We start from the raw sequence: 23,158 nt of genomic DNA, 5'->3' as shown, positions 1-23,158 counted from the left end.
ATAAGTGATATTTGAATTAAGTGAAATCACTGAATATACCTTTAACTTAAAAAAACCCTTAAAAAAACTTAAAAAGAAAAAACGTACAAAAAAAACGTAACTTAAAAAAAAATCTTAAAAGTACGTAATTTATTCTAATTGTTGTTATTGCAATTTACGAGCTGCTTCCCACGTTCGCGCATCTTACTTGTTGGCTAAACACGGTATAACGTCATACGTGCTTTGACATTTTCAAAAGTTGCCCTTCTTGCTTTGTGATTTTTTTGCCAGGTGAAGCCCAAGCCTGGGGCCGAGGCTAAGAGAAAATAGGCCAGGCTAAGCTTCACCTGGCAAAAACAACCACAATATGAACAATTTGAGTGCAAATGCTTCTGCTGCATGTTCTGACTACAACCCCAAACCATAACCATGATTGAGTTTGTATAAAATTGTATTTATTAAACAGCATACATGATTAATTAATAGGAATCGGTGCATTATTAACATTATTTAAAGTGAAGACACTAGATTAATTTGGGTTTACTGCATTCCTTGACCACATTTGCCAGCAGTCTTCTGGTCCAGTCCGTTCCTCGCGTTGCCTTTCACAGTGCAGTTTGACTACAGTGAACTAGAACTGACAGCGGCTGACTCCTTTTCTTGGGAACACTAAAGACAGTGCGATACAAGACTGTGAACTTGTGTCTAATGGTACCATTATGCTGACAGAAGAGTCCCATACATTCTGCCCTTTCACCTGCTTCACATGGTTATTCTATGAAATTCCAAGGATTCATTGACACCTCAAATCTAAACGCCACATGGTCCACTTATCTGATCTCTTAATTCTTGCCCAAAGTGATGGAAATGCGGACACAAGTACAATGATCCCCAATAACCAACCCTTCCTGCCGCCCCATCAGGATAGACAGTGATGAAAACGCCATGGCCGTTTCGTTGGTTGTCAACAGAAGGGAGGGAAGGGCCGGTCTGAAAGATCCGGTGGAAGGGAGGTCGTGGAGTTATGGTCCACAGTACAGCAACAGTAAATAAATATCATTTTTTGCAGTAGGAGACAGAGAGGTGGGGGGTTGTTATTTCTTGATGACTTCCTCTTTCAGCTTCTCGGCCAGGTGTTTTCTCTTCTGGAGCTTCTTCCTCTCCTCAGCAGTGATCTCCTATGGAGATGGAGGACATGGAAAACCAGTCAAGACACAAACAAGAGTCTCACCTGCCGAACTGAGCTCCTCTGAGCCTCATCACTAGTTGATACTGGGATGCATAGAGAAGACCACTGAAACAAACACGCACAGGAATGGCCCAGGTAGCACAGAGCAGCTCAACAACCTTTCAATGCTGTTTGCTAGTTTTTAGCACCCTGAGCACTACAACAGTGCGAAGTCCTAATGTAATGCAAGGAATTACTATTGCTTGTCCAAAACAATAGCATTTCCAGGGGACTTAAGCGCTCACATCAGAAGTGGTGAAAGATGTATAATTTCCTTTGACTCTTGGTGGGGAAAAATGGCTCAATGGCACCTGCTACAAAATGTCAAAGATGATGAAGTAAAAGTTATCAAAAGCTTGTGTTTTCATCATACAGTGTGGCTGTGGTGAAGCATTGAATGTCCACAATTCGATGTGTTACAAAGTGCTTTGTAACCCAAAACTTCACATCATGAACAGTAGTGCCCTGAATACATCTACAGTAGGTGGGGGGGCTAGGGGAGGCTTTAGCCCCCTCTGGTGGAGGCTTAGCCCCTCCGATGCCCCCCTTCCCCACAAACCCAATTGACTGACTAGCCCCCACTCTAAATAGCAGCCCCCCCATAGAGTTCACCCCAATCAGAATTTTCTGGAACCGTCGCCCACAACCCTAGTCATTTTAGTCATAATTGCAACAGCTGTCTTCTGAAAACCAAAGCTTGAAGATTTGAAATAATGGAATCATTTTTAATTAACCGAAAACTGTCCCCGAAGTCTGTTACTCCCCAGCTGTAGAAATTAGGTGGCTCAGCTTTTCTCCTATCGAAGATGGACACTAGGTTGGTAACCAACAAATTAGGTAAGACATAGAATGCCAACTCCAAGCATTTTATTCTAGAGACAAGTGGACTCAATATCACTGTTCTGTTTGGACAGTGTCACACTCATTTTGGAGTGCCTCTTTGGAGGTGTACTGGATACATTTACATGCCACTTCATGTGATAAGAAAAGCTTTACATATAAAAATAACTTAACATGGGATACAGTGAAAAGGAGCCAACATTCTTTACACTTCATGGAAAAGCTGTGGATTGTCCTAATAAGGAGAACTTTTTCTACAGGGAATTGTACATTAGTGTTAGAAGTGTGTGGGAGTAAGTCAAAGGGAGCAGCAAAAAAGCTAATTACAGCAGCACTATAAAATAGGCGACACATGTGCATGTCTACATGTACCATTCACACAATTTTCACACTTCTAATGAAGCCTGCTTCTGGACGAAGTTGAGAACCCATAGAGCTCCATTAGAGTGCAAAGCCTGTGCTCATAGAACTACAGTACGCAACTATAGTTATTCACACCACTCCAAAGCAGCTGATGGGTCACCTTCTGTTTTGGAGGTGGGGCAGCATGTTGTGCTGGTGGCGGAGGTGGGGTACAGAACCCATTCTTCTGGGTCTGGCCCATTTCCACCTGACCGTACAAGGCCAAACGACAGGCAGGGAGAGAATGGAGAGCAAGAACCCAAAGCAAGAAATCAAAATAAGAATGACAAGCTGGGAACAAAATATTAGTGCGACAAGAGATAGAAATCAATTGTAATCTAGAATGATATGAAATTAAAAGAAGAAAAGAAAAAGACAGAAGCACCACACAAATGATATACATATTTGAGTGAAAGTAAAAGTTAAATTAAAATCAGTGATTGAGCCTGTGGCTGTTGTGTTGTAATGTATTACTGTATGCCCTGTTGACTGTTACCTGTACATTTCAAAATTTAGCTAATTGAACATTAACATTAATCAGTACAAAAGGTGGGTTAAGTGGGTGTGTGGTTACATTTAAATATGTAATTGTTTATTACTGCTAATTTTAAGCTGGATAAAAACCTGATTTGTTTCTACCCATTGATATTTTTGTACCCAGTCCTATCTTCATATGCGGACGGGAGTGGGACCAAGTCCCACAGCTGCAGTGTGGAGAGGGAGGTCACAGACGGGGCTGGTGTGAGAGTAGTTGGGTCATATATAATAAACCTTCAATCCTCTGCATTTGTTAGCTAGCTTTTACATAAAAAGGAATAAAGCAAGCAATCAGCCAGTAACTGTAACAGCTTTATCAAAATGGAAAGAGTAAATAGTTCTGTTAATAGTTACAGTACCACAAAAAGTAGTTGCATTACAGTAACCAATGCATTACTTTGGTTAGATATGCGATTGTCTACCAGTATTGGGAATACTGGTAGACAATCACATATCTTTTCTCGGGTCAGCAGCTGCTTCATTTCACCTGACACCTGAGGCGTTTCAACCGGGAGGGCATATGAACACGCACGAGGAACATGGTATCCCTTCAAACCTGCTCCTTGCTGAACAGGCGCCCTTACAAACCTACAGGATTTGCTGCTAGTGCAGCGGCAGAGAACTTCCTCCCTTGCCGGCTTCCCAACCACGAACACAGACAATTGCGTTTGTTTTAGCTGGAGGCCCCGTGGACGAATCTAACCCCAATTGACATTTAACTATGAATTCTAACAGTATTATACAAGTACAATATACCACCTCCTGTGGTATATACGGCCTGGATACAGCGTGCTCAATTCACTTTGACTTTCATTAACTGCTTTTCTTTGTTTCTCATTTTCTATAAAAGGTTGCTGTATTTACCGGGATAGCAGGTGCTGCCGTAGGGCTGACAGGCTGTGGTTCTTCCGCCATCACCGTCTGTTTACTTTTCTGTTGTTCCTTCTTCAGGGCCTGCAGTTTGTCTCGCTGCTGACACAGATACAGAGCCCTCTGTTGGAGCTGGTCCTGCTGGGATTCTGTCAACTCCTGCAGGAGAAAGGAGATAGGCACAGAGAATCATTACACACACAAGATGTATGTCTATTGTCAAACTAAGGTATTCAGGCACGTTCACGTGTAAAGTGACCAAAACCGTAAACTAAAAATGTATGATTCGTGTGGCTCAATTTTTGTAATGTGTGGTTCAGATTCAGAATGCTTTGCATTGCACTTCTATAAGATGTTCTCTAGTACCTGTGAAGTACAATTAATCATCACAGCCATATTAGGATGCAGAGACAAAACACGGGCAGAACCAGCCGAAATCCGACTCACAGTGTATGGCTTTGAGATGCCAGCCTCCTTGCGTGCCTCATCCAGCCAAGGCACAGCAGCAGTCTGACTGTTACTGCTCTGCAGTTTGGTGGGGCTGACTGGGAGCTCGCCACCTTTTACTGGAGCCCTCACTGCAGGAAGAACTTTGGGTTCTGTATATATCACACAGGCAAAGGCAAAGGCAAACATTTAAACAATGACCAGAGCAAGTATCCAGAGCAAGCAGTAAAGCAAGAACAAACAAACAAAAACAATCATTACATTATTTATAACACAGCAACTATATATTTCTTAGTTTTTCTTTGTTTAGACTCAAGGTAAAATTTTACCAGTGTTTCCACATAGTTGATTGAAGTCTTGGAAGTGCATACTTAAGCCCAACTCACACCGTCTGCGAACGCCGCACGTCAAAACAGCCGCCTCCGTTATTTTCAATGAACCTATCCCACACCGGCGGCGTCCGACGCTCCGATACGCCAGAGGTCTCGTTCTGTCTTAATTCTCCACAAATCTCTGTGATTGTAATACTATAATCAATACCTTGTTTCCATTGTGTTTATATAATTGTCTATTCAAAGAAGTTATTTGATTTGTGCCGTTCATTGTACTCGCTCATTCAGTGTCACCCATCCATCCATTGCGCCGCAATTATTTAATGGATTACAGTAATATAAAATTCCCCATAATCAGTAACACGTATATGATACTTGTGTCAACCAAATGTGGTTTTATTGAAAGGCAATTAAAGGCTAGATGGTAAGGAAGCAACAGGTGTCCTTTCCAATGTTATTTCGCCTCAGTTCAGTGCAAGTCTGTTTAATGAATGCGATTTTCCAAACTTTGCTTCTCGCTTGATACCGTTTCATAGAGACAATACAATCACAATCTATATACCAAATGAAAACTGGAACTTTATAGATTACACAGAGCTTTGAATTTAAAAAAAAGCTTCCGATTTTAGCGAGTTATAGCTTAATGAAATGTGTTTTTGTCTGTAATGCATCAATATGGTTCTGTGCGAGGTGGAAAAAAAGAAGAAGAAAAACAATGGCAGGGGGGGGGGGGCACAAAGTCCCTGCTTTATTGCGAGTGAGACTGTGTTGGTCACGGAGTGGATGATAGATAGAGGAGCTAGCCTACTGGACACACAAAACAACCCTCTGTATCAATTGTAAATGTATAGTATATGCGCAGTCTTCTCTTAAAGGAAATGGCAGGTGTCACGGTGATTGGTTTCATTATTGTCGCCCAAACCACACCTATGCATAATGTAATGGGTAGATAGCCATTTGTACGGGAAAACGCCTCTCAGGCAATGCTAAATCCCAAAATTACGGATTTAGTCGTTGACACAAGATAGGTGCTTATTCTGTGTTATGTCAAGCCATGAAACAAGTCAAATATGATATAGGAAGGAACACGTGCATAACCTGTTACAAAGACTGAGTTGGAGACCAGGAGAGGTGATTCACCTGCGGTGAGTTTGGAGGCAGCAGAGGAGGAGGAGCTGGTCTTGGGTGGACTCTTCTGCCCTCCTTCTCCTCCCCGTGTGACGGGCGCCATGGCCTCCTCTGTCCTGGCAGGTTTGCAGCTGCCCTGCAGGAGGTACCAGCAGTCTTTCAAACGGCTGTTTCCAGTACCACACACAGACACACAACAAAAAGGACTAGCGGCTAGTTATTGGTCACTGCTGCTCAGGTTTCTACATGTACAGCTACCTGGAAACAACGGTTCTCAGGAAGACTCAAAGTGAGTGCTTGTCTAAGCTGAATTCAACACTTCTACCAAACAATACATCTGTCTACTTTTGAGTTTCCAATCAGTTACAAATGGCACCCCTTTCATTTAAATTTCACATGTTCAAATTCTTTTTTCATGACATGACCGCAGTGTAAAAAAGAATGGTTTGACACAAACTTTCAAATGCAACCAGTCTCATCCTTCTACAATGTTCAAAAACAGCATACAACAATGTGATGACCAATAATTTGACCTTCTTGACTTTAGAGAACCATATCTCAGAATTTCAGATATTGAGTTACATGTATAATCTATCTATAAATGCACCAAGTCTCTGTCTGTCTGTGTGTAAGGCTTGCTGAGCCATGAGGCCCATAGGGCAGGAGCCCATCTGCTGTTTCTGTAGCGTGAGGCAGCTTGATGTACAAGTACACCTGACATGACGCTAGTATGTCGCAGGGACTTACCCCCAATTCAACCCTTGATGCTGAGTGTCAAGCAGGGAGGCAAGTCTTTGGTATGACCCGGCCGGGGTCTTTGGTATAACCCGGTCGGGGATTGAACCCCGACCTCCCAGTCTCAGGGCAGACACTCTAACCGCAAGGCCACTGAGCTGGTTACAAGGCCACTGAGCTGTCTGTGTGTAATCTACGTAAATCGAGAACCATTAGCCCCACCGACTTCAAATTCGACACACACGTTCCACACCACTCTAGGAGGTGCACTGCCCGGTGTCGAGTCGGTCGGACCCATGGTTGTCCAGAACCGCCCCCCCAAAAGGCCTCTGCCCGGGTGTCATGCTCGTAGAACACAGTACCACGCCGTGGTACCAGTAATCTTTTGACGTGCACGCGCAGGGATGGAACGAACCGGTGCATGTGCGTGCACGCTAGAACGTGTCCCCCTAGATTCAAGAGAAGACGCACCTAATCAACCTCGCGTCACCAGACTTTCCAAGACGCACCAAGTACCCAGTGTTCTACGTTTACTGGCACCCTCCACCCGCCTTTTTTCACATCGTGTCAAGTACCGTAAGCATGCACACTTACAGCAGTAGGCTATGGCTCCAGTAGGCTACTGCTGCTGTGAGGTGTTCTGCACTGACTGCACACAAGAAGAATGCCTTCTTCATCAAAGAACAGATTAATTCGTCCAAAGCAAACTTTTTAGTTTCGCTATAGTGTGCAGTAAAGATGTTTGTCTGACTATTTTAAGTCTACTTTTGTGTTTGTGTCTAAAGCTCTCACACACTATTTAACAATAGGCTTAGGTTATATCAGCTGTTCTGTGTGCATGCCAAACATGATTACCGTAGGAGCGTTTCCATTGACTAGCGGGGGTTGCTTCTGACTGCTACCCTCTGCCTTCCCCTCGGGTTTGGTCTTCGCATGGAGGAGCACAGAAGAGGACTTCACACCAAAGGAATGAGAGATTTGAGAGTAATGAAGGAGGCGGGAAAGTTACTCACAGGAAACTGACAAACTAAAATAAAAGGCAGCTGCAAAAGGCCTCAACCGCAGGGTTGGGGTCTCAGACAGTTAAGATGTGATTAAGGGCTGTCGGGAGTCAAATTTTTATAATCTTCGATTGTTGAAATTGCCATCTTTTTCTTTTTTTTATTCCTCCTCCTTTTTTTATTCCTCCTGACTTGATGTGAAAACAAATGCTTTTATCACGTTACGCATGCTCAACAATAATGTTTGAGTGCATCCACTGCACACTGGCAAGTTCATATGGATGTCGGTGCCACCAATTGTGTCTGTGTTGTGCATGCTCGGCCTCGTGCCTGTGTGTGTGAGTGTGTGTGTGTGTGTGTGTGGGTGTGTGTGTGTGTGTGTGTGTGTGTATGCACTGAGACTGAGACAGACCATGTTGGTTCAGAGCAGCAGGCAAGACTCCCACACCCCATAAACTTGACTTAAAAGTAAATTATGACAACTATGTAACATTCTTTATCACTGACGCTGCAACGTCGACCTGTGGCTATGAACATCGCGGTGGACGGTGGATAGAGAGCCCATTTTCCTTAGGAAACGTGCAATGGTTAGGGCTGTGGAATGGTGGAAGGATCTCGCTATCATGTTATAACGACTACAAAGCGGGTTCACCTGCGACTCTGCGAGTAAATTAGAACCCGGCAACTACCGCCCTATTTCTATTCTAAGCTCCATCTCGAAAGTGATGGAAAAAATAGTCTATGAACAGGTTGAAAAGTATCTTGCCACTAATAAATTGCTGTACGAGTTCCAATCTGGTTTCAGAACATCCCACTCCACTGACACATGCCTCCTCTATTTGAGCGACCACATCAAACACGAGGTGGATGCTGGAAAATACTGCGGCATGGTCATGCTGGACCTCCAAAAGGCTTTTGACACCGTGAACCACTCCATACTGGTTAACAAGCTTAAAGCTATTGGTTTTGATAGCACATCAGTGAGCTGGATGCAATCCTACCTGGAGGGGAGAGAACAGATGGTGGAGGTGAACGGAACACTGTCCCCTCCCCTCCCAGTGAGCTGTGGCGTCCCACAAGGAAGCATACTAGGGCCTTTACTGTTCCTAATTTATGTTAACGACATGACTTCAGCTTGTGACTGCAACTTGTTCCTGTTCGCAGATGACTCAGCACTGCTGGTCTCGGACAGGAACAAACTGCAGGTTGAAAAGACCCTCAGCTCTGAACTCGGTAGAATCTGCACCTGGATCGCTGATAACAAACTATCCTTACACCTGGGAAAAACTGAATCCATCCTCTTCGGATCAAATAGTAAACTCAGCAAGGCAGATGGCTTCTTGGTTAGAGTGGGTGACAATATTATCACACGAAAAGATGAAATTACCTACCTAGGTTCCATCCTGGAGGCCAATCTTTCCGGTGATAAAATGGCCACCAACGTAATCAAAAAAGTCAATCAAAGAACAAGATTCCTTTACAGGATCTCCTCACTGGTCAGCAAAAACACCTTGAAGACCTTAACAGGAGCCCTCGTACAAGGTTTCTTTGACTATGCATCCACCTCTTGGTACCACAGCACCTCAAAGGCCCTTAAAACAAGGCTCCAGACCTCTCAAAACAAACTGGTCAGGCTCCTACTTGGCCTCACCCCCCGAACCCACCTCACCCCTGCCCACTTTGACAGGCTGGGATGGCTTAGGGTCGACGACAGAGTACAGCATCTTGCAATGGGTCTGGTCCACAAGATTCGATACACCACCAAGATACCCATGTACCTGTCTAAATACTTCCTTAATGTAAACGAAGTCCACACCCACAACACCAGAGGGAGTGCAACAAACCATGTACAACCCAGATTCGGCACAAACAAGGGACTAAATTCTTTTCGCTCCTATGCCACCAAAATGTGGAACGCCCTACCAACAGTCATTAAGACATGTGAATCCCTTGACTCCTTCAAAACCGCTCTCAAAGGGCACCTACGGATGGCTGCAATTCGAAACTGGCCTCTGTAAAATCTGAATCCCCCCCACCCCCCCACCCCATTTTCCCTCACTGTATATAGTATCTTTTCCCTTTTTTGCTTCCCATATGATGAATTCCTGTTCTGTTCTTTACCTACAGAGAAATGTCTATTTGTATGTCTCTAAATGTTTGTATGTCTTTAAATGTTTTGATGAATTGAACAATGTGGACCCTGTTGTAAACAAGTGTAATGCTTAATTGGGTCGTCCACTCACAGTTGACAGTCTTTGTATTGAGTTTGTGCTTAAAATGTACTGTAAATTCTACAAACTGTTAATAAAGATTTCAATCAATCAAAAAAAAGTATACTTACCAGGGCAGCGTTACTCTGTTGGCTGGGAGTGGAAGTGGCCCTCTGCCCTCCGCAGCCCTGTGCCACTGGCTTGTCTGAGCCACTGGCAGATGCAGAGCCTAGCTCTTCCTCCATTAGAAGCCTTCGGGACATTTCCTCGTCATACTCCTCCTTTGACTTCCTGAAGAGCAAGCAATAACAGACATAGAGACGGAGAACAGAGAGCATAAGACCAGAGTGAAAGTACCAATAACTAATGCTTATCACCTCGTTATCCATAGGTGAGGCTAGACAGAGAGTTGGCTCAGTGCTACATTCAAAGTAACCCAGTCACTGAGATATGCTCTATTGTCGCTTGCTCGTCATCAGCAGGGCGCTGCCTCACACAGTGGCATTTTAATTTGATTTAATACCAGCTTAAATTGAGAGGAAACTCAAACCTAGGACTGTGTACGGTAGCTGATAGGCATACAGTACTGTAGACCAGGGGTGGGCAACCCTTTAGGGCAAATCTATGATCACTTAGCCATGTTGTGCCAGACAGTGAAAACTACCATTGCATTATGGCTTATTATAGGCTGCTAATAAGAATACTACAAGCATTAAATAAGACAATAATTTAATAATTAAACGTAACAAAGAATGAGTCAATAATTTAATTTGAACAATAGAAAAAGCTATATTCTGAGTCTGACTATCTGGGAAAAGGGGTTTTATGCACATTTGCTGTCAGCAACATTTTGATTAAAAATCCCCTCAATAGCCAAATCTGATGGTAGATCAAACAGCGGTGGTCTCTCACCTAATAGGGCCTGAATAAAGTAAAATGGACAAAATCTGAAATATATGCCTATGATCAAAGTAAAGTACAAACGCTTCCCTTGTTTGGATACATTTTCACCTCCTTAAAGGCAACAGTGTTTAATTCCTTACATAGAGGGCGAGTCATTAAGAGAGCCATTGACTGGGAGTAATTACCCTTCCTGGACCCTTGACGTTAATGAAGCCAGTGGAAAATATCATCTCAAATGTATTTAAGAAGCTTGTCCAAATACTGAGGTAAGATTCGGTAAATGTGATTGTTGAAAAGGTAATGCAAAAAAGGCATTGTGTTCCCACACAATGGATTGGCGAACACTAATCACTTTTACCGTAACACTGATTAGCACTGAGCCTGCCCTGCAGAACATAATGGTAAAAGAAATGATCTAACCACCTGAGGATGATTGGATTGATTCCATGACCACTGGCTATTTGTCATTCCTTTTCTGCTGTAAACCCCTATACTGGCGTCCTCGGTTTTGCAGCGCAGAATGGCAGAACGGCCCCTCCCTTTGTACCGACTGTGATTAATCCGCTCTCAAATCTTCTATTAACGGCTAGGTGTGCTCATTTCAGCATGACTGCATAGCCTATTTCAACCAAATGCTTCTTGAAGAACTGCCTGGCTGTACGAATATAAATATTTCATTCCACTTTTGTCTTTTTTCTCCCTTTTTGGGCGACTCCTCCATGTACCACCAGAAGGGGGCTTAAGTACCACCAGTGGTTGAGAACCCCTTTTAGACTCTAAAAGGTTTGATGCATTTAGATTCAAATTGAGGGAACCGAAGCTCTAAAAACAAATGGACCGCCCACCAATACCAGCTCAAAACCAGCTTAATCTGGTTCAACCTCACATCCCTATTTAGGGTATGTCATTGTGGATGCAAGAGTTAATCAAACTTATCCATTTAATCAAGTATATAAACACAATAACTGATAATCAAGAATATGGCAAGAATATAGCATCTACAAGCTCTCAATAACACATCGAGAGCTACTTTCACTATTTTTGCATGACATTATTGTGCATCAAAGTGTACGTATTGTGGTTAATTGTAACTGTAGGTCGCAATTCCTGTCAGTCAGTCCGTCGGTCCTCGTGACACTCTCCATATACAGTATGGCTCCATACAGTGTATGTTGATCTGACATCATCTGACCTCATCAAACCCTGTAGACTCAAGACACTGCCCCCACTACCACCCTTAGATCTCCATGGAGCTGACCTGTTCTGACATTCCATATGATGATCTGACCTCATCAAACCCTGTACACTCAAGACACTGCCCCCGCTGCCACCCTTAGATCTCCATGGAGCTGACCTGTTCTGACATTCCATATATGATCTGACCTCATCAAGCCCTGTACACTCAAGACACTGCCCCCGCTGCCACCCTTAGATCTCCATATATGGAGCTGACCTGTTCTGACATTCCATACGTTGATCTGGCCTCATCAAACCCTGTATATTCAAGACACGCTCCATGTACGGCCAGTACAGAATTCATTCCATATGTTGATCTGACCACCCCATGCCAAAGCGCCAGCGCTCGCCCAGCAGTCTGCAGTCAGGGCGTCTTACTGGTAAAAGCGTTTAATAAAAAACAATATGTAAAAAAAATTGCTTCTTAATTATTCGGTTAATCAAATATGTATTGATAACCTACAAAAATTATCAATAGTTGCAGCTATACGTCATTATAGGCAAATAGTTTTAAAAGGTTTCGGCTATATATGTTTAACTTTCTGAGTAGGGCTTAAGTGGATATAGTCCAGATTTTTGGTGCTATAGCAAATACATCTGCTAGTCATTTTCTACCATGAATTGAACTACCCAATTCTTCTGAACTGTCAAAAAATAACACTGAAAATCCATACTGCATAAGGGATGTTTACGCTTATAGTTTTCAACAGGCAGGTCTGGGGTATGGGGAGATGTGGAGTCTACCGTACACTGTTTTGTCTGGCAACACAATAGCTTTTGGTAAGTTGTCTTCACTGCAGGACAAAATACTATGTGATGACAGATGTCAGAACATGAATTGTGTAATTTGAATGTGAAAGTGTGAGAGGGTAGATGCACAGCCTGTGAAAATTGTTAGTGAAAACACTGCTAGCGGCACGGTTCTAAGAACGGTTGTGCTGGTCGGTCTGTTGGACCATTTGTGGATTGCCATTTGGATGAATGTTTTCCTCTAGTGCCACCCTCAGGCGAAAATGTAAACTACAGACATACAAGATATTTAAAGATTATAAAGTTTACTGATTTGCCAAGCCCATGGCTTTTCCGATAGCACCACGCATTCAAATGACTTGTTTTCTGTTTTAAAGACACTTTGTGTCTTTTTAATAATAATAATAATAATAATAATTGTAATCAGTGGGACGGAACCAATAGGTGTCATAGCACCACCCCCCCCTCAGCTCAGCATATAAGGTAGCCGGCCAGGCATAGGGAATAGGCGGTGTTTTACCCAGGTTGTTTCCTGTTCCAGTCAGGCTGTTGAGTGGCGTTTGTTTGTGCTCGTAGCATCGAGGTAAGCTCTTGGTTTTACTAATATAGGGTTACCTGTCCCTAGGTTGATATGTCAACAACCTCCGGTTTATTTATGTTTATTTTTCTTCATCAGAAACTGTGGAGCTCTGAGTTAGCGACAGCCCTGTCAGTGTGTGTGTACAGTTCAGAGAAACCAAGGTAGGCTTGCTTCATAGTGCAACAGCACAAACAAGCTTTTAGTTCATGTTGAACTGTCTTCCAGTTATTTATGCAAACCCTTGTCTCGTTGTTAGACGCAGAGGCAAGCGGCGAACGAGAGCCTGGCTAATGTGTGTGTCCGTGTGTATACACAACAGTCTTTGAGGTAGGCTTGCGTCCGTATTGCAACAGTATAGCAGTTTTGCTTTTATGAGTGCGAGTCCTCATGATATGTTTGTTTGCACAGACGGTGTTCCGAAAGAAGCAATACACTGACAAGAGCCTGACTAACGGGTGTCCGTTGTGTGCGTGTGTAAGCCTGCACACCGAGTCTAGAGGTAGGCTAGCGTCCATATTGCGACAGTATAGCAGTCTTTGTCTTACGAATATAATGTGAGTCCTCATTATATGTTTATATTACACAGACGGTGTCCTGACCGAGCAAACACACGGTTGTATCAACCACCTGGAGTCCCTGACCACCTTAACAGGGTATGTGCTAGTCTGAATAAGCAGCAGTGCAAAGTACATTTAATGCACTTTATTGATTGCTGTATGATTGTTTGGCTACATCAGTGTTGTATTCAGAATCTGATTCTGAGTACAACCGGGAAAGCACTTTAGCTATATGGTCAATTGTGGGGCTAATCAAGGTTTATGTTCCATTACAGATTGGGCCTCATACTGTGAACCGCTGTTCTTTTTACCTTTTTTGTTTTGAATTCAAGTCTATGCTGCTATAGTTTTTATACTTTATCTTGTCGTATGATATCATATAGCCCAAGTGGCGTTTTAACACGGGTCCTCACTTTTATTACTTTAACCAAAGAGTTAACTAGTTAACCGCCAACGACGGATATATTGGTTTCAGGACTATTGCATAGTTTCACTCGAGGACTACTGTCCCTTTTACAGTGCAGTGTTCTTTTGGGCTTTTAGCCTTTACTATTAATTTGCAGTGTTTTAATGCCAACCATATTTGGCTCAGAGTGATGGTGTGCTTATTTGCAGTGCTTTATCTTGTGTTTATGGACCTAGGAAAGGGGTGTAAACTAATGCAATTGATCCGATTCTTTATCTGTTTGGTGGATGACTTGATAATCTTCTAATGTCAATACTATGAATAGTGAATCTACGTTTTAAAGGAAATGTCAATACTATGAATAGTGAATCTACGTTTTAAAGGAAATGTCAATACTATGTATTTTCTCTGAATAAAGTTATATTCCATGAAGCAACCGACAGTTATTGTTCACTCAAACTGAACACTTACCTTGTATATTCCGGGTCTCCCACCCTGTAATTGGGAGTGGCGTAGTAATACTGTGACATTAGGAGTACGTAGCGACTCCACTTGGTTACATAATAATAATAATAATAATTTATTATATTCATTTCCCTTTAAACATCACATATATTTGTCATGAATTAGATCAATGGGTTTCTGCTCGGTTTGTATTTGAGAGGACACTGACTGCAAGTGCATTGCAGACAGCAACAAGCTGTTTAAAGCTTGAACAGGAAGGAAGCTTTAACTTCACTAAATAGGATACAGGTTCACCATGGCCCATGTGCTGTCGTTTGCTTAATGAATTCATCCCATTTCATACTGCTAAACTAATGCAGGCAACTAATTTAAGTGTGGCCTGATACAACCTCCACAGCCTAGAACTGCTAATTTCCTGTTTCAGATCAACGTGTAGGCTTGTTCCTCTAATTCAAACTGAAGCTGTCATACCACGATCTAAAGCCTTGCAAATACACCACTAAGCCCATGTAGGCTGCACTAGTCCAGATCCCCAGGAGATGATTCACCATTGGCTAGTAGCCAAAGCAGTCAGGTAAGACAAAGGGGATAAAAATACTATTTTTCTGCCTGTTTAGTGTCAATCCCTCAAGCCAAATTTAGCGGTGCCCTTAAGAAGCTTAGCTTTCTGCGGTGCCGATAGACATGGCGTGTTCTATTTGACAAGGCTGTCCCTAGCAAAATCCCATTACACAGCAGGGCTGCTGAAGTGATGGGGATCCTCAAATGCTTGACAACAAATGAGCTGCAATAAGAATGCAGCAACATAAAGTACAACAGGCACGGGACTGGCTTTTCTGGTAAATCAACAATCAAAAAAATAACTTAAAAGAAGGCAGTGCATCAACATCATGCAGCACAATATAGCCACTTAAGGGTATATAACCTAATCTACTGAATCATGGAAATTACCTTACATGGTATGAGGTATAATAAGGTGTGTGTCTCACCTGAGAACCTCCTGCAAGATCTTCATTTCCTGCTGCTCCAGCTCTGACATGACATCCACACCATCTGTCAGACACTCTGGAAGAGCTCCTACACACACACACACACACACACACAGTTATACAGCACTGTATTTGGGTGTATAGGGCGTGCATATGTGCCGTGTGTGCGTGTGTGTGTGTGTGTGTGTGTGTGTGTGTGTGTCCTACCGTTCCTCTCCTTGATGACCCTGAGGGCCTGTATCTGTAGCTCCATGTTTTTTTGGACCATCAATGAGCGGAACATCTGGAAGTCATCTGTGGCCAGAACCGGCTGAAACACCATCTACAGAACATGACCACCATGGTTAGAACACCGCTGAACTTAAACATGACCACCATGGTTAGAAGTAGAACACAGCTGGACTTCAACATGACCAAGTGTACCCAAATGTGGGTATACTGAGGATTCTATTGTACTTTATGACAGTGGAGAGGACAACTCCAGTCTCATTCAGCGCCCCTTTTTCTGATACTTCATAGATAAGGAGGCAGATTGTCTCTATTGTTAAGAGCACTCCTTGCTCAAAAGCACTTCACCGTGAACAGTACAGGCGTCATTCAGCATTCTATTATGGGGTAGACAAGGCGTGGGGAAAATTGGGGAACCTTGCAGTCCATTCTTAATATAAGTGTGCCAAGCATGCCAACATTTTGTGGATTGGATAAATAGATGAGTGTGTTATAATGGATTATCTGACAGACTCACATAAGTTCCTCTGACGGAACAACATGGTTCAGGATTCAAACCTACATGGTTCACTCACTGACAACCCTCGGCAGGGGGCACTTCTGGCAACCACCCAATATTATTTAGGGTTATATTATCTTCTAAATAGGGCTGTTAAAATTTGTTAATTAATTGTGTTAATTAATTCATGGAATTAATGCGTAAAAAGGTTTTACCGCAATTAACGCAGAATGACCAGCCCAATACATCCCATAACCACTCTGCAACTAGTCGTCTGGTGGTTGATAGATCCAAAAAATGTTCCAAACAAGATGGACAGAGAACCTGTGTGTGGCCCTATCTGGATGGGGGAAGAACACAAGTCGGTTATTGCCAGAATGGCTACAAAATGTATACGTATAGGCAGTGGCTCAGAAAAATGTCTCAATGGAAGTGTAAGCAGACCATCTCCAACCACTGCAGGGCTATTTATATTGGATTTCTTTATTTTTATGATTTGTACTTTCTTAATTTTATTTTGTATATAAGACATTGACAAAACACAACCAAAGAAATACATAACCAAACGATATAACAGAGTTGCACAGAAATATCCCACAGTCCACCCCAGGCCCAATTCCAGACATAATTGGATTAACATGCAGTAGTACTCTACTATACATATTTGGTTAATGTTTTATTAATTAAAATCAGCTTCTAGAAATCTTTAGATAAAATATAATGCTAACCAAACTATTCTGGACATTTGTAAATTACCATATCTAACATACTGTACTTTTTGCATTCTTGCAGAAGCTAGTGTATATTAGTGCTCTTCAGCCACTGCCTTTGCCTCTCTCTTTCATCTCCCACCCCCTCTCTCAATCTCCCAATGCTTCAGTCTAGGCCTACATTACATCCTGTCTGAGTAACGTAATCACAGCAGAGAGCTTTTCCTGGCACCATCAACTACTGTAGGTTCATCGTATGGGTCATGTGAATTCACTGGCCTCTTTTTCATGTCTATCATCACAGAGATCCACTCCAGTCTTTCACTTTCACTACCTCTTCAGCAGACACACACCAATACCACTAGTGATGTTTTAGCAGATCTATTTAAAATTGTATGTTCTTTTGCTTGGGCTCATTTTACAAAAATGCCTGTAAGATATGAGCTATTAAAGACATTTGGCGTTATCATTCATACTCTATCTGCCTTTTCTTCCTCTGTTCCTCTCACTACTGATATAGTTGAACAAAAGACTCAGAACAAAATAAGTTGCCATGTTCTAAATATTAGGATGGTTAGGGTGACTTGATAGCCGATTGGATAGACTGCATACTACAAGGGCTCAAATGACAGCAAGCTTACAGTTCAGTTCCCAGCCGGACCATGTGTGTCAATATATGTTCCTGTCCCTCTCTACACTGTATATATCTAATCAGAACATCCCCCCCCCCCCGGTAGATTCTCAACTACCATCAGGTGTTGCTGTGACAATAAACCTTTAAATTGTAAGTAATGAAACCAAGAGTTGAGCGGACAAAATTGGAAATGGAACACAATCAAGCTGATAAATAGGTTCTCTCTCCTGATTGGATGATATCATCAAATAAGAAAGTTGTATACAACGTAGTTTCAGGAGTAGAGGCCTCCTTCTGCTTATCATGGCCACTCCCCGCTCACTATCTCCTTATCAACATCACCTGCCTTCTTATCAGCCGGCCAATCCCCGTCACAATCACAACAGTAAAAATACACCTGCGAGTTACGAGTTTGAGAAGGCCTGTATTACAGCCAGTTTGTTACACGGCATCCCACACGTACGTGAGATGTCAAAATGAATTTGAATAAAAAACAAACTAGAAAAAGTGCCCTTCTGGGCACAGGTCTCCACAAGGATAGGAATGAAGGACATTGCAGCTTGCCTTCATCTGGTGGTTGGATAAAAGGGCAACAAAAGTAAACTAGGGAGTTGGTTATCCACAGATCCGTGCAGTTAGAGGTAAAAACACTTTTCGGCCAGTTATAGCGCCACCTTGAGGCTGAGTTGAAATTGTTCATGTGGCATTTCTTCCTCGGCCTAGTGGGAATGTGCGTGCACAATTTCACGGAAATCACGCGATGTGTTCATGATTTGCAGCATTTTGTTTGAAACTGAGCACTCCTGTGAACTTTGGAAGCCAATCTTAACCAATCAGGATGGAGTCTGAGAAATCTGAAAGACCCGTTTCGTTGAATGGCTCTAGAGAGACTGTGTACCAATTTGCGCGATGTTTGGACAAAATCTGTAGGTGTACTGTGCAAAAACTTGTTTTGCACAAAGCGGCCTCCTGGTGGCGCTATAACAGGCCGTTCTGGAAAGTTTGGGGCAGAGGTTCATCGTTGGCATCCAGGGAGTGTGTGTGCAAAATTTGGCATCGACCGGGTTAACGGTGGCCGAGATTAGCTGCTCACGGACACACGGACGGACGGACACACGGACGGACACACACACGGACACACACACGGACGGACGGACGGAGTGCAAAACATACTCTCCCCCCATGCCTTCGGCCTGGTGGAGACAATTATGCAGCCTATACTGTATGTATCCGGTCTGGATCGCATCTTGGTGAACTCTTGCAGTGTGTTATCCCTAGTCGGCGATCAATCGTTTGCGAAAGCCACAAAGATATGACAGTCGATTTAAAAAAAAGACTCCTGTAGTGTGAAATACATAACAATCTGATGACTCGCCGACAACTTTAAAACTCCTACAGTCTGTAGGGGCCATAACTATACAGTGACAGGGTCATAGTGCAGCAGGACTCAGGGAGATAGATCTGTGTGATCTATCCTGAACAACCCAGCAGACATACAGTAGTGCTGACAGTCAGTCTAAGGCTTAATTTTTGAGTGGTGCAACCACTCCTACAACCAGCTTGCAATGTCCTCGTACGTGTTTGTGTGTCTGTGTGTGTGTCTGTGTGTGTGTCTGTCTCGTACTTGTTTGTGTGTCCGTGTGAGCATGAGTATGTGACTTAAAAATAGCAGTAGGGGGCGCCAGAAACAGTGAGAGGGGTAGTGACTCTAATGAGAGAGAGTGAGAGAGGTAGTGACTCTAATGAGAGAGAGAGATAGAGAGAGAGAGAGAGAGAGAGGGGGGGGGGGGGGAATTGCACCACTCAGTTCACACGTGTGTGATTTTTTTATTGACTCTTGACTCTTATTACAAATATTGTTTAGCATTTTCACCTGAAAATAGTGAGTCATGTCAACACTTTTGTCATTTTTCTCAAACTAAAAAGTATTATGCAGCATAGTAAAGAAAAAAAAGAAGATACATAACATAAACGTATCCAATCCTCAATCCTTCATTTGTTATTTACGACAACAAACAGTATTTTGTGGAACAAAGCTCAGGGTACCTGTAAGGTTTTTGACTTGGCAAAGGGAGAGGTGCAGGCTTCCAGAAACTGTTGCTCATTGATGCCAACCTCCTGCATGTAATTCTCCAATAGCTTCTCCACCTGAACAAAGTAAAGCAGCTTACATTATCCCACACTGTTTAATGAGCCAGCAAAAACGATGAGTCATGGGGAGGCAATGGATGCCAACTATGGCACAGAAAACAAAAAAGGGTAATTTTACTGTTAGGCCTAATCATAATTATGTGACATAATAACAATAATATTTAGCATAATCGTCATAAGATTTCCATGTAAAAATATATATAAAAAGATAATAGTTGAAATAGCAGATCTACAAGTTCAAAACTATTTCCAGATATCTTTTTTATAGTATTATATTTAAAGTTATTACATTTGTAAGTTTTTGCCATATCTGCCCTGTGCACCTTTTGTTTAGAAAGCCCAAAAGCCAAACAGAAATGTAATTTTTACAATGTTCCAAATGTTCAACAACAGCAACGCAATTATTTGAGTGACAAGTAAAATGAAATAATGGTGACAGCCCTATTTACTGTAAGACTGGGTAATATATTGATAGTATATCAATATATTGATAGTATATCAATATTGTGATATGAGACTAGATATCGTCTGGGAGTTGGAATATCGTAATATAAGTGTAGTGTATAAGTGTTCCTTCCTGGTTCTGATCACTTAAGCCTTATTCTATACTTTCCAAAACTTTCTAAAATATTGAAAATGACATTGTTGTCTCGGAAACGGTCGGTGGCGTGACGTCAGGCCACGACGTCACGTCACCCTATAAAGTATGGCTCAGAAGACAGAAGAAGTGCCAAGTCAGAAGCAATAGAAAGAAGATCTACAATAATATAATATAATAATATACTTTCAAGCAATATAAAAAGAGGTACCCTAAATACACTGGGCGCAAGAATTCGACTCCCTCCCCCAAACTTACACCAGCCCTTTGAGCTCCGTACTGATACAGGAAATCGTCATTACAGGCATCATTTAACAATATCAATAATATCACTTTTAAAAAGAAAGTATTGTGATATATGCACATAATGGCCCATCACTACTTTGAACGTATACTTATTGAGTATCATCAGCATTGTACTCACCAACTGCTTGTACTGCTGATGAATTTCTGTGTATGTCAATTTGTTTTCATCTTCATCATCAAAAACTGTGAGAGGGGGGGGGGGGGGCAACAATAATTAAATTCAATTTAATATAATATACTATGCACCCAGCATCCATTCTGTCTCATAAATCACAAATGTTTGTTATATTGCAACCATATAGATTGTAACATGCAGTGTTGGGTCAGCTACATGTAGCTTAACTTGCCCAACACTGGTTTTAATTATTTATTTTATGTTTTTTGAAGGGGGAGAGGGGAGTTGCACCACTCAGTTGAGTTCACACAGGTGTGATTTTTCAGTAACAATTGAGGCTCGAATACCTGCACATACTGTATAGTAGAGTATTAAAGCAATAGGTCTATTAAAGTGAATTGATAGGCCTAAATAGCTATTATATGATTCATTGTTATCTGCAGTGTTGGGCACATGTAGCTGACCCAACACTGCAAAACAGTGAATCATAGCTAATAGGCCTATTAATTAACTTTAATAGATTACGCTTACGCCACTATACGTGCAGGTATTCAAGCCTCAATTCTTACTGAAAAAACCCCCCACATCAAATAAATAATTAAAACCAGTGTTGGCACGTCAGCTACCCGATATTGCGTTATAGGTAACTATGCTTTTGATTGATTGATTGATTGATTGATTGATTGATTGAAGTATGTATTAACAGTTTGCAGAATTACAGTAGGCTACATTTCAAGCACACCTCCAAAAACGTAACTGAGTGGACGACACCATAAAGCATAATACACTTGTTTACAAGAGGATCCACCGTTTTCAATTCATCATAACTGCTGACTACCTATAGCATAGCCTACATGTATTTGGGCCCGGGGTATCAATCCATGTTATTCAGCTAAAGTTTTATTTTATTTAGTAATTGTTTCGGGTCCATAACAAGCAATATTTTAATAGAAAAGTTACAAAACCAAGGTTTCCCACTCCCAATGTCATGGTTAGACATTCAGCGCAAATCCAACAAATGCATTTTGACAGTATAGGATACACACAATGGCTGACTGACAGTGACTGCATTTGCAGCCATTCTAGAGCTAACTGCCTAAACTCACAGACGTGTAGCTACTGTGAATCAAAACCTTTCAAATCACCTTTCAATTTGGCTGATCTTAAAGTGTAATCAAAGCACTCGCAAATGAGGATTAAATACCGACTGTATACTTATATGTCTAAACACTCGCATGGATTGCAGTGTTCCTAATCAAGTATAGATATCGTTATGTAAGTTACCTGAAACTGACTGGAAACATAACCAAATCACAAGTTAGCGTTAGGCTAGCCGCCATACCATGTAAATGATTTTACATACGGTAAGCATGTAACGTACATCGCCATGATGCATGTCACAGACGTCAACAGACACACAACACAGCACATCCTTTTCTGCTAATCGTCGTATTCTTTGATTTAGCAAAAACATGCATAGCCTATCCTATGCTATGGGGCGTTTAGTTTTGAAGATAGCTGCTACCAAACCATGTCGTATCGTATGGCGGTGTCGCGCACCGAAAATCCAACGTGAGCTTAGATCGGCTATCGTCTATTTTCGCATGCGACGCGCCGATCCAAGTAAACAATCCGGTTGTATCGGACCCATCACCCGGGGCGCATTTATTAGACCATGGATGTCTGTCCAAAGGGAATAATGATGGTCATCAAAATGCTGAAACATTGACTGTCTGTCACAATGATGTACGTGCGAGCGTCATGTGAAAAGGCTATTAATTAACTAACCTGTGCATTTGTTTTCCATGAAATCTGTGACGGGGATGACCCACTCGGGACTACCGAGGTAGCCAGCGATGCTCTCCACCACCCACTCCCTGTCATCCTCCTCAGGCTCAGCCATGTTGGCTGCTGTGGAACCTTAGAACCAACAACAACACTGGATCAGCGGCACGTCCCACTCCTCCACTCCAATGACGATGATGCACAGCTCCAGTCCCAGTAAACAGACATTTGGTTCGAACTGATCTACTTTCTTAAACTACTTCATTTGTACATTTGATGGCAGCTAGCCGCTACTGCAATTCCAACACTCTCGGCTAGTCGGTTTACAGTTGTGACTCCACGCAGGGAGGCAGAAATACGCAAGCAGTCGCGGTCGTGGATCTGGGTGTCGAAAACGCGGCCCGCTGCTGACGCCTAATCGGTCTCCAAGGCAACTGTGACGTCAGCAGCCCTTTGTCTACTCCAGAGTGTAGAGTAGGAGAATAGAGCACCGAAGTCCTGACGTAACTCGCTCATCCCGACGATTCCCCTGGTTCG

The 23,158-nt window shown here is 42.4% G+C and overlaps 1 protein-coding gene across 3 annotated transcripts; it reads right to left on the bottom strand.

The window, feature by feature from the left end:
• Nucleotides 1-418: 418 nt before the first annotated feature.
• On the bottom strand, nucleotides 419-23,020 carry cfap36 (cilia and flagella associated protein 36). 3 transcript variants are annotated; one of them, XM_083774738.1, is made up of 12 exons: nucleotides 22,625-23,020; nucleotides 20,840-20,904; nucleotides 19,713-19,814; nucleotides 15,803-15,917; nucleotides 15,596-15,683; nucleotides 9,841-10,000; nucleotides 7,354-7,452; nucleotides 5,776-5,899; nucleotides 4,304-4,455; nucleotides 3,851-4,015; nucleotides 2,571-2,657; nucleotides 419-1,157 (listed from the first exon to the last, which is right to left on the bottom strand). In XM_083774738.1, the coding sequence occupies exons 1-12, from the start codon at nucleotides 22,737-22,739 to the stop codon at nucleotides 1,074-1,076; spliced, it is 1,356 nt and encodes a 451-aa protein (XP_083630864.1). In that variant the 5' UTR covers nucleotides 22,740-23,020; the 3' UTR covers nucleotides 419-1,073. The 3 variants fall into 3 exon arrangements, with proteins under 3 accessions (XP_083630864.1, XP_083630866.1, XP_083630865.1); XM_083774740.1 differs by lacking the exon at nucleotides 7,354-7,452; XM_083774739.1 differs by lacking the exon at nucleotides 2,571-2,657 and having other exon boundaries at nucleotides 423-1,157.
• Between the last annotated feature and the right edge of the window lie 138 nt (nucleotides 23,021-23,158).

The sequence above is a fragment of the Protomyctophum parallelum genome, assembly GCF_964188405.1.
Source record: "Protomyctophum parallelum genome assembly, chromosome: 10".
Classification (NCBI taxonomy): Eukaryota; Metazoa; Chordata; class Actinopteri; order Myctophiformes; family Myctophidae; genus Protomyctophum; species Protomyctophum parallelum.
This window is presented reverse-complemented; position numbering and strand designations above follow the sequence as displayed.

Coding starts and splice junctions, on each gene's coding strand:
- cfap36 (XM_083774738.1), bottom strand. CDS start 22,739: ATGGCTGAGCCTGAGGAGGATGACAGGGAGTGGGTGGTGGAGAGCATC. Junction 10,001..15,595: donor ATCTTGCAGGAGGTTCTCAG/GTGAGACACACA, acceptor CTTGCTCTTCAG/GAAGTCAAAGGAGGAGTATG. Junction 7,453..9,840: donor AACAGAGTAACGCTGCCCTG/GTAAGTATACTT, acceptor TTTGGTGTGAAG/TCCTCTTCTGTGCTCCTCCA.